We start from the raw sequence: 20,093 nt of genomic DNA, 5'->3' as shown, positions 1-20,093 counted from the left end.
TCCTTGGGCTCCTGCTGCAATCTTGGCCCATTCCCTGCCCTTCCAGTCTGATGGTGGGGGAGCTGGTGCCAGAAAGGAGACCCTAAACATTATGTGTTTTACTTGTTCCTTTGTAGCGTGTGGAGGGATAGAACCAGTCCTCAGTGCTATAGAGAAATGTTAAATCTCTTGTACCACAGGCTTCTCTCCCTCCAACCTGACCATGATGTTGTCCGCATCATTAAACATATGCTGGACCCAGTTACAAACTGGAAGCCAATCCCTGCCTACCTGTCGGTTATTAACTCTGAGATTGTTGGGAGATTAATGAGGTCAAAGACAGCTGATTTCTGGGAATTAAAGTTTACTGTGCTTCCTGTAGTGGAGGTTCTGGGAATTGGATACTTCCTTGGGCCTGCACCCAAATGACTCCCAGTCAGGAGTTCAAATCTGGGCCATGCCTTCAACATAGTAACTGGAAACATTTGACAGTTTGGTGCATAATCTAGGATTACACATCATTGCAGTTCCTGATGATGAGTTGGGTCTCCTTTGGGTTAGAGGTTAATACAAAGCCTGATCTACCCTTGCATTTGTATGTAAAAGTGATTATTTGTCTTAATGTGTTTTGTGAAATCTTTTTCTAGAAAAATTGCCGACCATGTTATCTGCATTCAAACTGTGATTAATTCAGAAGTACTACATTGGCTGGGAACTGTTTTGGGGCATTCCACATATTTGCAAATCAATTATTTCTTTAGTGCTTGCTGAACTATTGGGATACCTTGATCATGGTTGACATTATTAATTAATTCAAAAGATCAAGAAAGCAACAGATTTTCTAATTCATGTGATTATCACCCTTGAAGCATCATTTCCAGCAGTAGTAAGTGAGGATCAGCAAGACCACTGTGGGACCAACCCTGAGGCACCAATTAAAATGCTACATCCAGTCCATGGTGCGTGGACCATACACTGTGGAACAGTAATCTTGAGGTTCAAACCTCTATTCCTCAAGCTTTGCAAGAACTGCATTTCATTGGATGCGGTCAGAGCACTTTTTTTGAATATTTTATTTTATCAATTATATGTTTAACTAACTAACTACACATTTCCGGTCCTAATCAGAGAGTCAAATAGAAACAGGCCATTCAGCCCACCATGACCATGCTGACCAGTGGACACCCATCCATATTAATCCCAACTTCCAGCACTCCATGCCTAAGCTTATCTAGACACATCTTAGATGCTTTCAGTGACTTTGCTTCCACTACTGTCTCAGGCAGTGCACTTCAGGTACTTACCGCTCAATGGTGGAAAAGATTTCCCTCATATCCTCTCTAAATCTCTTACCCTTTATCCTAAATCAATGTTCTCTATTTTTATCTACCTCTGATATCAGAAAAAGTTTCCTGCAGTCTTCACTGTCTATATCCCTCATAATTTTATGTACCCTTCTTAATCTCCAGCGCTCCTAGGAAAGCAGACCTAGTCTCTCCAGTCTCTCCTCATCACTGAAATGCTCCATCTGAAGCAATATCCTGATTAATCTCCTCTGCACCTTCTCCAGTGCTGTCACATCTTTCCTATGATGTGGTGACCAGAACTGCGAAGCAGTACTCCAGCTGAGGTCTAACCAATGTTTTATGAAGCTGCAGCATAACCTCCCTGATCTTATATTCAATGTCTTGGCTAATGAAATCCAGTATCCCTTATGTCTCCTTAGCCATGTTATCTACTTGCTCTGCCACCTTCAATGATCTTTGGTCTTATACACGAAGGTGCTTCTGTTCCTCAGTACTCCCTAGGACCCTACCATTCATGGTCTATGAACTAACCTCATTAGTACTCCCAAAATGCATCACTTAACATTTATCTGCATTCAACTCCATCTGCTATTTCTCAGCCCATTTCACGAACACATCAATATCACCTTGTAGCCTAAGATGACCCTCTACACTAATCTACCAATCTTAGTGTCATCTGCAAACTTCCTGATCATGCCTCCTACAACTACATTCTAATCATTCACATATTTTACAAGCAGCAAGGGTCTCAGCACCGATCCCTGTGGAACACCACCATTTACAGGCATCCAATCACAATTACAGCTCTCTACCCCTCTGCCATCACCATCTGCCTCCTGTTGCCTCGCCAATTTTGGATACAATTTACCAACTTGCCTTGGATCCTATGGGCCCTAACCTTCTGGACCTGTCTCTCATGTGGGACCTTGTAAAAGACCTTACTGAAGTCCATGTAAGCCACATCTACTGCATTGCCCTTTGTTGCCTTTTGAAAAAGTTCACTCAGATTGGTCACACTGGATCTTCCCTTGACAAAGCCATGCTTGCTATCTCTCATTAGGTCCTGCCTTTCTGAGTGATCATTAATCCTGTCCCTCGGAAGTTTTTCTAACAATTTCCCTTCTACTGTAATTACGAGGCTTTTCCCTACTACCCTTCTTGAAAATCCGGCCCTGAGGATTTATTCACCTTTAGTCCTGCTAAGTTATCGTGTACCTCCTCTTTATTTGTAGAGACTTGCACTAGACTTTCAACTTCCCCTTCACTGAATCCTCCTTTGTGAATATTGATGAAAAATAGTCATTTGTGACCTCACCTATACCTTCTGGCCCCACACACAATTTGTTCCTGCTGGCCTTAATGGGACCTACTCTTTCTCTGGTTATTATTTTGTCCTTAATATACTTTAAAAAATGGCCTTCTGATTTATCTTAATCCTGTCTGCTAGTGGTATTTCATGACCACTCTCTGCCTTCCCAGTTTCCTTTTTAAGCTTCTCCTTACACCTTTTATACCCTTGACAGACCACCTCCATCTTTTGTTTTTTATTCCCGCCATGTGCTTCCTTTGTCCTCTTTATTCAAACCTCGGTATCCCTCAACATCCAGGGTTCCCCGTACTTGTTACCCTTGGCTTTCACTCTTACAGGAACATGTTGGCTCTGAACTCTTGCTGTTTCTCCTTTGATTACAGCAATAATATGAAAAAAAAACCAAAGCACTGAGATAACTATTAGGTCTAATTAATTCTCAGAATGTTGTTATGTTGGCTAGGAAATAAATACCATGAAGTGGGTGCATGAGCGAAATTAAACAGAATCAATGGTTGCAGGTTGCATTGCCCCAGCTTATTTCCCACATTACAACAGTGACTACACTTCGAATGTACTTCAAAGCTCTTTCAAACATGCTAAAAAGGCATTGAAGATGGCTACATAAATGCAGACTGTTCTTATCCAAAATAAGAATATGGGTAAAATTGTTCACCACTGAGGGTTCGATGGAAACATAAAAGCGACTCACGTTCAAAGGTCACAAATGGGGGAAAACACATTTACGAGAGTTCTTAAAAGAGAGTACACATTTAAAAACCTGATTTGCTCCATCAGAGCCTTTGAATGCTGAGTATGAATTGTGCTGGGAATTTTGATCATTGTTGGCCATCACCTGTTGTTAATGTGCAATGTTCAACAGGTGTCAACGTCTCCATCCATAGAAGAGAAGGAAACCAGACTTGGTGTTTACAGTCAAGAAGGTGGAAGCTCTCGATGGGGCAGCGTGGGAAGTGGGCATAGGGTCACAGTGCACTACGTTCTACAAGAAAGCAGTGGCTATATGGAGCCCACTCTGAGAATTCTGGCCATTCTACACACTGTCATCTCCTTTTTCTGCATCATTGGCTATTATTGTTTAAAAGTAAGTCCACAGTCACTTCTGGTCATTGCAAGCACTTCACAAAACAAATATTCTCTCTTATGAAAAATGTATGCACTGATTAGTTAAATTGCAATATGCTTTTCAATAATCAAACTTATATTCTAATTCAGGTAACTTTATAAAAAAGGTAACAATCAGATTTTAAATGTCAAAACCCACTGTTTTCACATATTATTTTAATAATTATAATCAACTGTTTTTTTTTCCAGTGATTTGGCTTTTCCACATTACCAGCTTCTTATTTTAGGAGTCCTAACTTTACGGGGACCATGAGGATGGTATTCATAGCTTCAGCAGTCTGCAGCACATTAATGGATGTTACTGGACACCTGGGAATGATTATAAGACAGAAATCATTAACATGTTCTGCCAACATTAACAAATTGATGTAAAAGCATAGTTTAAACAATTTAAAGACATTGCCTGAAACCCAACATTAGGTTACATACTTAGAATTGCACTTATTGCTCTCTGCAATGAATGATCAGAAGGTTATTGCAGATCAGTTTTGTACCATTAGGTGGTCTCATTTCTATTTATATCATTGATGGAAAAAGAGGTTTTGCAAGATGGAATCAGTTAACATTTATTAAGCTACTGTTTGTTTGGTTGGTTATCATGACACAAGATAGTCAGATTATGCATAATGCATTCTGAAAATCTTGTACCACAATGAAGAGACCACATAATTTACCATTATTAATCTTTAGCTTCAGCATGGCATTTTGTTGAATGGCATGCAACATAGGCAATACATTTCCACATTAATAGTTCCAATGTATTTTTAATAATACTGTTCTTTTAATGAAGTTGACATCAAGCACTAGATTGCAATTCACAGTTGTGAGATTCAGGGAGGCTTTTAATGCTTTGAACTGTTATTGGAAGAGCAAAAAAATCTTTAAAATCATCAGAAATAATTATTTTTGATTTCAATATTCTTCAGAATATGGGAAGAATTTTAAAATCCCTGACTAACATTACTGCGGGTTCTTCAGAGAAAAGTTGTACTTTTCAATCTGTAAGTTAGTGGTATTTTGACTTATCCATTCAGCTAGTATGCTGAATGACATTGAATAAAATTCAGGATGTTCCACTTCACTTTGACATCACTTGGTTGCAGTTAGCTGCTGGTCTCTCTGAAAGACAAGCCTTTGTTATGAGGCTTGAGCTTTTCAATTTGAATCCAAACATTCTGTTTGATTTGTTTAAATGCATAAGCAATAGCAAAATACTGCAGATGCTGGAAATCCAGGGAAATACAGAAAATGCCAGAAGGGACAAGTAGTCAGACAGCATCAGTGGAGAAGAGAAAAAGGTTAATTAGCCAGAATTTGTTGATTGCCAAGGTAAGACCAAACTCAGCTCAGGTGATCCTCCCTGCAAGTATCAGCAATTGAAAGTGACCTAACCCCTAACATGGAGACTCCACACAGAGAAAGTGCATGATGTTCTCCAAAGGGGATCTCATAGGAGGGTCAGAAAAAACTGCACACAAAGAAGGCGAAAACATGTACAAAATCAAACAAAAAAGAAACTGCAAATGCTGGAAAGCTGAAATAAAAACAGAAAATACTGGAAATACTCAGCAGTGTGGAGAGAGAAACAGGGTTAATGCTTCAGCTCAGTGACATTTTATCAGAACCCTGTAAAGCTTTTTGCCATCAAGTACTTTATTTTTAAATTGCTATGGAAAAGAATTTTAACAGCTCGCTAAACTATTTCCCCTGGCCAGTTTTGATGACAGGTCATCAATTTAGAACATTAATCCAATTTCCCTCTCCACAAATACTGCCTGACCTGTCAGTCCAGATGAAGCATCTCAGCCCGAACATCGACTGTTCATTTCCCTCCACAGATGCTGCCTGACCTGCTGAGTTCCTCCAGCAGCTCATTTTTTGCTCCAGATTCCAGCATCTACAGTCTCTTTTGTGTCCATTTTACAGCTCGGTATTTCCACCATTTTCTGTTTTCCTTTCAGACTTCCAGGACCTGCAGTTTTTTTTTTCTTATTTTGATGTCTCCTGAGCTGTCAATCTGAGTGTTACAGATATTCAAAGATTACTAAAATCCTTTGAACTATTACAATTATAGAACAATGGTTAGGCCGCGTTCAGAGTATTGCGTGCAATTCTGGTCACCTCACTAGAGGAAGGATATCGAGGCTTCACAGAGGGTGCAGAGGAGTTTTACTAAGATGCTGCTTGGATTAGAGGGCATGTGCTATCAGGAGAGGCTGGACAAACTTGGGCTCTTTTCTCCGGAGCAGCGGAGACTGCGGGGTGATCTGTTGGAAGTGTATAAAATTATGAGGGGCATAGATAGGGTGGACGAGCAATATCTTTATCCCATTATTGAGTGATCCAATACCAGAGGGCATGCATTTAAGATGAGAGGGGGTAGGTTCAGAACAGATGTGAGGGGTGCATTTTTTACTGAAAGAGTGGTGGATGCCTGGAATGAGTTGCCTGATAGGGTGGTGGATGCAAATTCACCGGGGGCTTTTAAGAGGGGCTTGGATGGGCACATGAATGAGAGGAATATAGAAGGATATGGGCATTCTGTAGACAGGAGGGATTAGCTATGTCGGCAAACATTGTGGTTCTAAGGGCCTGTTCTGTGCTGTACTGTTCTATGTTCTATAATTGTTAAAAAAATAATGAATATGGTGATTGTGGACTTGGTGAGCTGCAGGCTTGTTTCCATGTTGTGTGGCCTGTAAAAGCACAGAAGACCAATATAGTTTAAATAATCTAAATTACCAAATACTTAACTAACTCTCTCCCAACCACACCCTTCATTGGAGTGAATTGAGAAGCAGTCCCCGCCTTACTCCCCATGGTGTAGAGTTCTTCTTGCAGATTTTCCATAGTAGACAGTAGAGTATTTCTTCAAATTCCCAGTTTTGTCCTGAATACCATTAGGAGTCCAGCAACACAGCAATGAACTGCTGACAGCAGCTTTAGAACTTCTGTTTTCCCATGCACATGTGGATGGGAATTCCGAAGTTACTGACGGTTACATGGAGCAGTGATTCATTGATATCTCAGTGCAATATTATTTTATCAGAATTGGAAAATGCTGGAGATGCATCTGGTATTTGGCTTGTACAGAAGTGTGGGAGGGAGGGATGGGATAAAGGGGAAGACTTAATAGGACCAAAGGCAGGAGAGATTAAATAAGAAAAGAAATGATGATGCTTAACAAACTAAGGATGCATTTCCCATCCAGTGCTTCAGATTTTCCTTCCCCTTTCCCTAGTTAAGGATTCCTATCCACCATAGCTGTTAGGTCCCTCAATTGTGTCTGCCCTATTTCCTGTATTAGTTGTAGCAACTTATTATTCCATATTATACAAATAACAATCAAAGTTTAAAACTGTTGTTCTTTTGAAGATGTTCTTTTTCTGCTACTTCACTTGCTATATTAATGCTTAATGAATCATTGGTTAGTTGAAATGTAAAACAAGGTTTATTGTCTTATTTGGACACTCAGGAAAGTTCTGGTGAGAGAACTAACAATTGAGGCAATCTGGAAATTGTACTTTTAAATGAAAATTCTTGCTCATTTTTTGAGGAAACTGTGGTACTTTGCTGAGAGAGAGTGAGGCAGCACATATCTATCAAACTAGTCTGAAAAACAGAGGCCAAAAATAACTAGAATAAGAATAATTTAACATTCTTTTTGTTGTGAAATTAAGAGTGTCTCAATTAATACAGATATCTAAAACTGGAGCACCATGCTCTTTAATTATATTGAAGGCAGATTAATTGCTTTATTAAAGCACTGTCATCATTCCTGATGGGGCAAGTTCTCCTGATGTTATTAGTAATAAATTCATCAGCAAAAGTATATCAAAGAAATGAAGCATGTGTTAATCAAGATTAAGTTGTATGATTTTACCAATTGTTTACTGTTAATGTTGCGCTTCAGAAGATAGAAAATTATACCCAATCTATCACTGACTGCTGCACATTGCTGCTATATATCAAATAGAATTCCACAGTTGTCCAAAGCCTTGTTATTTTTGCAGTGAACCATCAAACGTTCAAGTGGTACCAATTCCTTGAGCATAAATGGCTTTCTTGCATGCGGTCATAAACCAGTCTGTGCTCAAATGATAAGGAGGTTCACAGAATGGTAGAATGGTAGAATGCTGATCATTGAAATTGGGCTGTGATGTAACTCAGATGAGCTTGTTCAATGACTTTGTTTATATAGGTTCCTCTGGTTATTTTCAAACGAGAGAAGGAGGTTGCCAGGAAGTTGGAGTTTGATGGATTATATATCACAGAGCAACCTTCGGAGGATGACATCAAGGGACAGTGGGATAGATTGGTTATAAACACACAGTAAGTAGCATTAGTGGCTGACTTTTTGATGCAGTTTTAGAAGTGCATGTATAAAAGGCCATAAAGGAATTTGAAAAGAGGCTCAGAGGTTGGGATGAGAACCAATGCTAAATGGATGAGATGAATTTCTTCAGGTTACCAAATTCCAGCAGAAATGCAGGGAGCTGCATCAACTACCACACATAACTTCACAAAAGCCTTTGATACTATCAAACAAAAGGGACAATGGAGCATCATTCTCAAATTTGGGTGTGCACAGAAATTTGTCTCCATGTTATATCTGCTTCATGAAGGCATGCTGGCTGAGATCAGAACTAATGTGTTCGCAACATACCTGATCTCAGTGCAACATGATGAAAACAAGGCTGGGTCATCCCCCCAATGCTTTTCTCAATCCTCCTTGTGATGATGTTGCATCTCATCTCCACCAAACTTCCAGCTGAATGAAGGAAAACTACAGGACAAATGGGAGGCTGTTCAACCTACAATCAATTCAGAACCAAAGTCATCCCAATGTCAGTTACCAAGTTGCAGTGTACATGCTTGTGAATGCACTCTTTTGAAGGCTAAATTTCAAGTTGTATCAACTCATTCATTGAAGCATACGAGAAAATGAGCCTTAGACTTACTATCTGCTAAAGAGAAGTCCTCTACAAATTGGGCCCCAGCTGTATAACACTACCCTCCAACAATGAAAGTCTGGAATATGTGGGCTACCTCCCATATCTCAAGTTCAAGTTTATTGTCATGGACATGCATACCCAGGGTATAAATGCCATGAAAAATAACTTTTTACAGCAACAGCACATTACGTTGCAAACATAAATTACATAAACTTAAATTAACATAAATTGTACATAACTTACATGGCACAATAAACTAAAAATAACTGAACGACATTCGTGCAAGTTGAGGGAAATATAGTCCGAGGTAGAATCAGGAGCCACTTCTCAGTCAAGGCAGACACTGACAATGCAATTCAACATCACCTTCAGTGTGCCACTACAGCCTGCAGCTGTCTGAGGAAAGGACCTCAGACCCACCACAAAGCTCATGGTTTACCTGGCAGCAGTGACCCCTGCCCTCCGGTATGATACAGAAGATGTACCGCCAATGATGTCTGCACAAAATCCTCCAAATCCACTGGCAGGATAAGTGAACCAACATCAGTGTCCTCTGCCAGCCCAACATCCCCAGCATGGTGGACTAATTACACTTAGTTGACTGTCTTGGGCAGGGCTACACCATTCACATGTACTGTATAGACTCCCGAAGCAGACGTTCTATTCTGAACTCTGTCACAGCCAGAGCTTGCCAGATGGACAGAAGTCTCCTTGGAAATGTTTAACATCCCGCCAACGTGGGAATCTCTAGCTGGTGACAGCTCAGACTGGAGAAGAAGCATTCAGCATGGCATTAAGAACTGAAAGTCCACTCATCAAGAGCACACAGAAGCCCAGTCTAAATAGCAGAAGGAGCATACTACCTCCTAAGCTACTCACTCACTTCCTGCCTCCCCTGTGGAAGGATCCGCATTTCCCACATTAGCCCAATCAACCTCAGAACCCACAGAACTAGAGTGGAAGCAAGTCACTCTGAGGGACTACTTATGAAAAAGAAAAGCTCAGAATCAGATTCATCATCACTGTCATATGACATGAAATTTGTTGTTTTGCAGCAGCAGTAGAGTACAAAGACATAAAAAAATTACAAAAATAAATAAATAGTGCACAAAAAAAAGGAATAATGAGGTAGCGTTCATGGGTTCATGGATTGTTCAGATATCTGATGGTGGATGGGAAGAGGCTGTTCCTGAATTGTTGACTGTGGGTCTTCAGGCTCCTGTACCTCCTCCCTGACAGTACTAATGAGAAGATGGCGTGTCCCAGATGTTGAGGGTCCTTATTGATGGATGCCACCCTCTTGAGGCACCGCCTCTTGAAGATGTCCTCGATGGTGGGCAGGGTTGTGTCCAAGTGGTTTTAGTGGCGCTACCTCCATGTAAACATGACTGAAAAAAAATGATATTGGTTATCTCTGGCATTCGTGCTGTTATTGGTAGAGGCCACCCAAACTTTGAAACTACTGTGGTGAAGCATCAGATGGAAAGGCAGGGGTGGGGGCGGGGATATCAGATATTTCTCTGCAGATAGTTTTGCTGTGTAGTGTAAAATTCCAATCTACATTCTTGCTCTATCTACTATTTTCACGTATCCTTTAGTTGATGGCTGGTGTAAAATAGTGCTCACGGCAACTTGACATAAACATGTAGACCGAGATTCTAACACAAGAGGAACAGACATCTCCAAATCTTGGAGCATTCAGGCCATGTGTATTTTGCAACATTACCAATAAAATTATTCAGAACTGTAGTGGCATAAATGTGTGTTAGTGGAGCCAAATTTCAGACGCAGAGAAGACCACCCAGATTAGCTCTGGCTGCTTTTAAGACTGGCTATGACACTGGCCACACTCTGGAACATAAGCACACCATCAGCTGCTCCTGAAGTCCTCTCTCTTAAATGCTATTTAGAAAACAAGTCAAAATTGCACTTTCTTTCAGCCTTCGCTGGCACTGAATCCACATTACAACATTTGCCCAGGAAGTTCAGTATGTTTATTATCTTTATGGTATGAACATCACAAGAGGTACGCTGCGTGGAATGGGCTGCCGGAAATGGTGGTGGAGGCTGATACGATAGGGTCTTTCAAGAGACTGTTAGATAGGTATATGGAGCTGAGTAAAATAGAGGGCTATGGGTAAGCCTAATAATTTCTAGGGTAGGGACATGTTCAGCACAGCTTTGTGGGCCTAAAGGCCTGAATTGTGCTGTAATTGTTCTATGTTCTATAATACTGCACTCCTTTTTCCAGATCTTTCCCATATAACTACTGGGACAAGTTTGTGAAGAGAAAGGTAAAGACCACTTTCAGACCTACACTGTTCGTGATGTTCTTTCATTTTGTTCTCCCTGGGTTAACTTCTGATGCAGGAAAACACGCTGATTGACTGATTACTCTGGCTGCAAAAAGCACATGCCCCAACCCTCAGCCCCAACTCCCAGCCTGTGAGGCTTTGGACCCATTGAATTCATCAGCTGAAATGCAAAGATGTAAAAGCAAGGATGTATTGTTGAGGCTTTATAATGCGTTGGCCAGACTGCATTTGGAATATTGTGAGGCTCCGTATCTAAGGAAAGATGTGCTGGCCCTGGAGATGGTCCAGAGGAGGTTAAAAGAATGACCCCAGGGATGAAAGGCTTTCTGTATGAGGAGCATTTGGCTCTGGGCCTTTACTCAATGGAGTTCAGAAGGATGAGGGGGAATCTCATTAAAACCTACCGGATACTGAAAGGCCTGGATAGAGTGGACGTGGAGAGGATGTTTCCATTAGAAGGAGAGTCTAGTTTCTGAGGACACAGCCTCAGAAAAAAGGGACATCCTTTTAAAATTGAGATGAGAAGGAATTTCTTCAGCCAGAGGGTGGTGAATCTGTGGAATTTGTTGCCACAGAGGGCTGTGGAGGCCAAGTCATTGGGAGATTGATAGGTTCTTGATTAGTAACAGGGTTAAGAGTTACAGGGAGAAGGCAGGAGAATGGGGCTGAAAAAAAAATCAGCATTGGATGGCAGAGCAGACCTGATGGCCTAATTCTGCTCCGACATCTTATGGTCTCAAAGCACCAAATAGTTGTGCTGGTGATTATCACCAAATTGAGGCCTGAAGGTTGGGCCCAAGCTGTGGAGGGGACCCCTGAGCAGATTGCCCCTCCCCCACCCCCTGCCAAGCCCCACAGAAGAATTGAACGCTTGCTCATTTTCTTTAATATGTTCACAGTCTGTGTATATTGCTGGCATGTATCATCCATTCTTAGTTCCCCTGTGGAGGTGGTTAAGAGTCGATCACTTTGGTGGGTGTGGAGTCACATATGGTCCAGATCAGGTACCAAAGGTAAATGTCCTTCTATGAAGAATATTGGACCATTCCTCCTGGGAATGATCGGAGCCCATGTGTCATAGTCCAGCTGTTTCTGTCTAAAATGACAATCAGCTCCCATTATACAATTCAGCTGAAACTTTCATAATTAAAGGAGCCTGTCAGTTGAATCAGGCCAGCCTTTGTGCACCAACAGCTGGCTCTTGGAGCAACAAACAATCTGCTGGACGAACTCAGCGGGTCAAGCAGCATCTGTGAGGGGAAAGGAATTGTCGACGTTTCATGTCGAAACCCTGCAACAGGACTGAGAGTGGCAAGGCGAGATGGCCAGTAGAAAGAGGGGAAGGGGAATGGTAAGAAATGAGTCTGAGGTGATTGGTGGACTGGGGACATTTAACTCTGCATGTTGCTTTGGGGCTTGTTTCATGAGCTCTGATAGCCCTGCCATTATTCTTATTGTAAATTCAGACACATAATCTATTATGTCAGTAAAATATTTTGGTAACAGTTCCCTTTGCCTTCCTTCAGGTTATGGATAAGTACGGAGAATTTTATGGTAGGGATAGGATCAGCGAACTGCTGGGAATGGACAAAGCCGCTTTAGATTTCAGCGATGCACAAGAAAAGAAAAAACCCAAGAAAGAGAATTCCTTCTGTACAGTGTGAGTAGTATTTACATCCACCATGAAATTATTTAAGTGTAAGAACCATTGATCCATCTCATGTCATCTACTTTCTTGAAGTGAGGGAAACTGGCAGGTGAAAGTTCACACAGGAGTGTGCATACTGTGATCTATTTATTTAAAAAAATGCATGAAATCCATCTCAAGGTCATAAAGTTGATGATTTGTCTCAACAGGTTATTCAAATGCAGAATGCCTTCTTTCTCTTTAGTACCAGTATCAAACAACACACGCTTCTGAGTATTTTAACAGACGCCTGGATGACTTAATTTAGATTTCTGTTTTGGAGAAGTGATCTGGATCCTTTGTTGCTCTTTGGCAAAGAATGACTTTGTCTGTCACAACTGTCTGGTCGTGCAGACGGTAATTCATCTGATATACATAGGCACACAGTATTGAAGCAGAGGTGACCCCTCCCCATCCATGAAATGCTGTACGGAACCACTTAGTACAAACATAATCAGACTTGTTCAAATAGCAATGCATGCTCCAAAACCAGCAAACATGTTCCATTGGTTGAATTCAGAACAATAGGAATTTAGTGCACAAACCTTGTGCTTGAAATTGCTACCCATTCTTTCAGCCAGAAGTGGCCTTGTTAACTCACTGATTCCACCTGGGATTAAACCATATACTACCGTGCAAATTAGGGCTGACGGTGTCATTCTAAGAGGGGGTTGAAGATAGCGACCTTGTACTCAGTGAAGTCACAGGTGGCCAGCCTGCTGAGGCTTAAATACACTTTACCAGTCCTTTGCATGAAATGACAAAGGCACTACATGGCTGTTCAATGTTCCTTCCCTGCTTGCCAATCAACAGAGAAGCGTTGGTGTGGAAAACGGTAGAGCAAGCTGCATGTTGTATGAGCTGAAACTCTACATTACAAGCAGAGAGGGCGATAAAATAACAGAAGGTTGAACCAATCCAGAAATCAAATCAGAAAATGGCATGCAGGGATACAATGTAAGAATAATGAGGGAAATGATTTTGTGTGAGGTTAACATACTCTTGGGAGGAACAGGTGATTTTTGACCAATGACGCACAAGCTCTGAACCACTGGGGAACTCTTCAGGTCATGGAGAAATTGATTGGTGTAATCAACCAACGTCTCCCTTGTTATTTTTCTATGCATTTAGACCAGAAAGATAGTTATTTTAACCTAGCAATTCCAATATTCTTATGACTGCAAAGTATCTATTTCACTAAACGATTGGTGGGTTAATGTTTGGGGGTGGACAATCTCCCGGTGGGGATGCACACTCTTACCTTTTGGCTGCTGAATGTTAAGCAAATTACTTTGCTTTCTGCTGTGAGTACCATTCCAAATATTAGTAGCTTCTTCTGTCCTTCCGTCACTCGATGGCATCTGTGTTGAGATAGGCTGGATAGAATGACTGTGATGTGTCCTTGGTTGCTCCATATTGCTGACCAGATGGAGAGAGTGATTTATCCAAAACAGTAGCACAGCAAAGCTCAGTGGTCAGAGAAGAGCCAATACTGAGCACAATCCAATTTGGTGGTGCTGAGAGGGTCATGTACAGACTCTGTGAAGTATCAGGTCTGTCCTTCACTTGATAGAAATGAATACAAAAAAATATGAGGGTTGATTTCCATGCAAGGCAGGTATATAATTTTATTGATCCAATAATTCAAAAGGAACTATGCATATTAATTAATTCCCAGAGTGAGCCTGATGAGGAACAAATGGTTATATGTGTTTGCACGGCATCATGTCAAACATTTGATGATGTACTTTGATTTGAATGTTCATAGAAATTTTCAGCTATCTGAAGTTTGCTACATTAAAGGATTATGCATCAAATCCTTTTTGTAATTTTGACTGTTTTGGTGTTGATGAATTTATTAATAGTTGTTGCTCATTCCCCTCCACACACCTTTCTAATGTTTCGGCATGAATCTGATCCTAAAATAAAATCAATTTTGGAGTCTGTTGCCTTGCAGTGACTTAATGATATTATGCTTCTAAAGTCTGTTTGTGGCAAAAGTGATATTACTGTGGTCCACAGAAATGTTTGAACTAATTAGATATTCGCTCTCATATCGACTCTTGATAGGATATTTGAGAATGTGGTAAGGAATCAACCATTTCAAGGGGTCTTGAGTCATATATTGGTATTGGTTTATTATTGTCACTTGTACACTTGTATTGCATACTGTTCATACAGATCAATTCATTACACAGTGCATTGAGGTAGTACAAGGTAAAAACAATAACAGAATACAGAGTAAAGTGTCACAGCTCAGGGAAGTGCATTGCAAGTAGACAATAAGGTGCAAGGTCATAACAAGGTAGATTGTGAGGTCAAGAGTGCATCTCGTCGTATAAGGGAACCGTTCAATAGTCTTATCATCGTGGGATAGAAGTTGTCCTTGAGCCTAGTGGTATGTGCCCTCAAGCTCCTGTATCTTCTGCCTGATGGGAGAGGAGAGAAAAGAGAATGACCTGGGTAGGTGGGGTCTTTGATTATGCTGGCTGCTTCACCAAGACAATGAGAGGTACAGACAGGGTCCATGGAGGGGAGGCTGGTTTCCATGATGCGCTAGGCTGTCTCCACAACCCTCTGCAGTTTCTTGCGGTCCTGGGCAGAGCAGTTGCCACACCAAGTTGGTGAGTGTCAAAGGGGACATGCCAAATTTCTTTAACCTCCTGAGGAAGTGGAGGCGCTGGTGAGCTTTCTAGGCCGTGGCATCTACGGGCTTGGACCAGGACAGGTTCTTGGTGATGTTAACTCCAAGGAACTTGAAGCTCTCAACCCTCTCGACCTCATCAGCATTGATGTAGACAGGTGCATGAAGTCCTGAAGTCAATGACCAGCTCTTTTGTTTTGCTGACATTGAGAGAAAGGTTGTTGTCATGACACCATATCACTTAGCTCTCTATCTCCTTCCTATGCATAAGAAACAAGAGCAGCAGTAGATAATAGCCCCTTGAGCCTGCTCCGCCAATTAATACAATCTTGGCTGATCCAGCCTTGGCCTCAACACTACTTTCCTGCTTTCTTCCCAGACCTCTTGATTTTCATCTAGTCCTCCGCCTTGAATATACTCAGATTCAGCCTCCACAGATCCCTGGAGTAGAGAATAACATCCTGAGGAAAGAAATTCTTCCTCATTGCCAACTTAAATAAGTGACCCTTTATTCTGAAACTATGGCCCAAATCATAATTCCCCCACTTGGGAAAACATCATCTCAGCATCCTCCCTGTTAATCCTCCTCAGAATTTTACATTTTACAGTAAGATCACCTCGCATTCTTCTATATTCCAGTGAGCTGAGGCCAAACTTGCTCAAGATTTTATCACTTGGCAGCCTGTTTGTTCCGGGAATGAGCCTAGTGAACCTAGTGAACCTTCTCTGCCTCCAATTCAAGCACATTGTTCCTTAAACGTAGAGACGTAAACCATACATGGTGCAGGTACAGTCTCATAAAAGCCCTGTAAAGCTGCATCAAGACTTCCCTACTTTTATACTCCATACACCTTGCCAGCATTCTATAACTTTCTATACTTCCATGCTATTGTTTTTGTGTTTCATGCACTAAGACCCCCAAATCCCTCTGTGCCACAACATTTTGTAGTCTTGCTAAGTTTAATAATAATCTGCTATGACATTTTCCTTTCAAGGTGGATAATATCATGTTTTACCACATTATACTCCACCTGCCAAATTCTCATCCATTCGTTTAACCTATCTATACACCTCTACAGAGTCTTTGTTTTTCCCTCACAATTTGTTCACCCATTGTAAGGAAAGAGTTAAGTTATCCAGAAGTCATTTCTGATTCCTCCTTAGTATGTGCAGTAGTGTGTAACACAAATGGTGGTTGTAAGACAAAATGGTGTCAGTTTGGAATGTGGCAATACCTTGAAGATGTGAATGGACGGACATCCTTGAGATTAGATACTGGTGAAGAATGTTTCTTTTCCTTGCAGACCTGCTGTTTCTGTTTCTAAGTTATGTGCCTAGGCCGAAGGTTGGGAGAGATAAGGAGGTACAGGCTGGTACCACGAGGGGATGGAAAAGTACTGCGGTAAAAGTTATGCTAGGTTTTTGAAGAGTATAAAACGGGGCAACTTCTTGGTGCAAATCGGAATCTTCCGTTAGGCTGGGTCGCGATCTGTGCCAACTGGCAGAGAGAAGGGTGCATGAAAGGCTGTCGGACACCTGAGGTTCCTTCTGGCATTATAGAAATCCATTCATTGATTGGTTGATAAGTATTGTTTCTTTTTTCCTTTTTTTTTATAGTGGTTAGTGAGTCGTCTAAGTACAATCCTAAACAAGCGATTTTATATAACCTTTAACACGTGTATAGCGTCTCCTTTGTTTGCAAATACCTCTTGCTGCTGAATCAGGAAAGAACAAGGAACAAATATTAAAAATATTTTCATTACACCCATCTACCTTTGTATTATCAGCAACTCTACCTACAGTCAACTCTTTTCCCTCTTTTGTCATTAATATGTATTGTAAATAGTTGACGCCATCTCAGGGTTCAGTCTGGTAAACCTTTGCTGAATGCCCTCCATTGTAAGAATATCCTTCCTTAGATAGGGAGGCCAAAACTGCACACAATATTCAAGGTGTGTTCTTATCAAAGCCTTGTACAATCTTGGCATGTATTTCATTGACCCGACTCTTATGAGTGACAAGCTATCTTCATCTCTCCTGCATTCTCTCTCTCCTCCTCCATGGCAGCCACAGTGTGTGTACTTTGACATCCTTCTGTGCAGTAAAATATTGGAAGATGCAAGAAGTTGGGTGAGGTCTTGTCAGGATTTGCACAGGTCCTGTTTTATTGCTTATTCTGGGTGTAAAACATCCTAATGCTGTTTCAAGTTGGATTTTGGCCCATTTTGTGATTTTTCTTTTTCTTTGCAGGAACCTGACTGGGCATCAGCACTTAATCTAGCCATTTCTTAGCACAGCAGAAATAGGTGCAGTCCAATTTCTGAGTAATAAATCCTTTAATGCCTCTACTTCAGACATTTCATCATCAAAAAATGTGCTAATCCATTACTGATCCATAGATATTAACATTGAAATTGTTCTTTACTATTTCAGTGTAAAAAAAATTCTTTAGTATAATACAATCTCAACAATTCCATTGATTGTATTCCACAATACAATCAAATGAGCCTCTCTTTTACACTTCATGATATTTCCAGGCTGTCACATCCATATGAGTATTAACTGCATTAGAAGAGGTGTACCCTGTTAGTATTTATTCTAGAAAGAAGAATGAAACAAATAACTTGTTCATTTGTTTGTTAGAATGTGGCTCAATTTAGGAGCTGCATCATGAATAATGCTAACATTAGTAACTACTTTGAAATTCCCTCACTGTCCAGAGACCTAATATGTATTTTCACAGACAAGATTTGAGAAATTGTTTGACAATGGGACCATGGCTACTGCTGGCAAAATCCAATTAACTTGTTAAAGAGAGCTGGTCTCCTTTTATATTCATATTAAAGGTTATTTTATATTTGTGATTTGTTCAGCTCAATGCTAAACCTTGAAGTTATATCTGTGAGTTCCTTTGAACGTTATTTGGTTGATCCTTCAAAGCTTATTAATTTGACGACTTTGTGATTTCCTTCAGTCTAATGTTTGGATTTAACCGATTTAAAAATGATAGATTAGCAACTGCAGTGTATGATTCTGTAACTCTAATTCAGTGCACACAAAACAATTTATTATCTTAGGCTTTGCTCCAATTTGAATTTTTGTTTATTTATTTAAGGGATGTGGGCTTTGAGGTCTGAGCCAGCATTTAATTGCCATCCATAGTTGACCCTGAGAAGAATGGACCAATTTATGTGTGTTCAAAGCACTTATTGACATCTAACAACAAATTATGACCGATTAGTTAGTACTATTGAATGGAGAGCAATGGGACTCCAAAACCAAATTTCAGAAGAATTCAAAGCCCGAATGTTATTACACCAGGCAAACAACAGAGGACAAATTTCCACACTGCTTCTCTTGGTCCATGAATAAACAGGCACAAAGTTAGTGAATGTTGAAACATCACAACATAAAGCAGATTACTGATCAGCAATTTTGCTCCCTTCTTGATGTTGCACAAGAAATTGAAACTTTGAAGAATTAGCATCATTACTCACAAACTCTCTATATATATTTCTTCACTTTCTTCATGACTTTTTCAAACAAGAACAACTTAGTTTTACTTAAGACGAATAACTTGACATCTTGTACATGTAAGCGTCAGAGGACTCTCTCTATATATATATATATTTCTGCACTGTTTCTTCATGACTTTTTCAAACAAGAACAACTTAATTTTACTTAAGATGAATAACTTGACATATTGTACATGTAAGCGTCAGAGATCCTTGGGAGCAGTTTTAACTTTGATGCCCTCCCCAGCCCACCCATCTCCCTCCTGTTTATTATGGTGTTGAGAAGAGTACTGGGACTGATCTCTGGCAGTCCCAATATTGTTCTAAACAGGTCAATAAACAGGGTAGTAGGACTTCCTCTTTTAAGTAAAGATGGATGACGCTGCCATATTAATGATAGAACTTAGGATTGTACCAATAGTAGAAATGACTTTCCATCTTCCTTTTCGTGGCATGTGAAATGAAACAACTTTTTTGAATTATAATTTCTATCAAATGAATTATTTCCAGTTCTCTTGGATTTCCTCCAGCAATTTTGTGTTGCTGCAAATGACATCATTCAAAATGCAATTAAACAAACCCTTACCTTAGTAACTGGGTCTAATGCAGATTGCATGAAGAGTGGGCTTGTTTTGCCCTTAAGATCATTGCAACTCTATTAAATCTTGCAAATTTCTTTGGAAACAGGTCACAAAGGTTTGATGCAAAGAGTTCCTTTCAAAACAAAACAGCTGAAACCTTATTGCTTAACCAGCTCTTAAAATTAATCGCACATAGAAGTGCAGATTTGTGAATTGTCAGCCACTTTGTTTTTAAGTAATGAATGCTTTTGTTCCTTTAAGTTGTGATTTTCATTATTTCATAAGTATTTTTAATTAACTTGTCTGGGGTTCTTTATAACACTGTTCTCATGGAGACAGGTACTCTTTTGGAGTGCCAAGAAATTGAAGACTATGAACAAAATGCTGGTAAATAGGATTAGTATATATGGGTACCTGATGGTTGGCATAGACATAGTGGGTCAAAGGGCCTGTTTCTATGCTTATATGACTCTACAACTCTTGCAGAGGATACAGAACCTTTGCTCAACCACACCCACTGACATTTAGTAGTTACACCGAGAAGCCAGAAATGGCTTTCTTGCATAACAATTGTTTTACAACCAAGTGGTTTGTTAGACCCTTTCATAGGACATTAAAATCAATCATTTGCAGTCCAGGTGTTGTGTTCATAGTG

The 20,093-nt window shown here is 40.4% G+C and overlaps 1 protein-coding gene across 4 annotated transcripts in view; it reads left to right on the top strand.

Annotated features, from left to right (window-relative positions):
- ryr2a (ryanodine receptor 2a (cardiac)) overlaps positions 1–20,093 on the top strand; it is a 587,454-nt gene that overhangs the window by 529,565 nt on the left and 37,796 nt on the right. For all 4 annotated transcript variants that reach the window (XM_052011297.1, XM_052011295.1, XM_052011296.1 and 1 more), the window contains 4 exons: positions 3,479–3,700; positions 7,943–8,073; positions 10,948–10,990; positions 12,538–12,671. In XM_052011297.1, coding sequence (XP_051867257.1) covers positions 3,479–3,700; positions 7,943–8,073; positions 10,948–10,990; positions 12,538–12,671 — 530 coding nt within the window. The remainder of the gene's footprint in view (positions 1–3,478; positions 3,701–7,942; positions 8,074–10,947; positions 10,991–12,537; positions 12,672–20,093) is intronic.

This window comes from Pristis pectinata, chromosome 3 (genome assembly GCF_009764475.1).
Source record: "Pristis pectinata isolate sPriPec2 chromosome 3, sPriPec2.1.pri, whole genome shotgun sequence".
Classification (NCBI taxonomy): Eukaryota; Metazoa; Chordata; class Chondrichthyes; order Rhinopristiformes; family Pristidae; genus Pristis; species Pristis pectinata.
The sequence above is the reverse complement of the archived record's forward strand: the minus strand, read 5'-3'. Positions and strand labels throughout refer to the sequence as shown.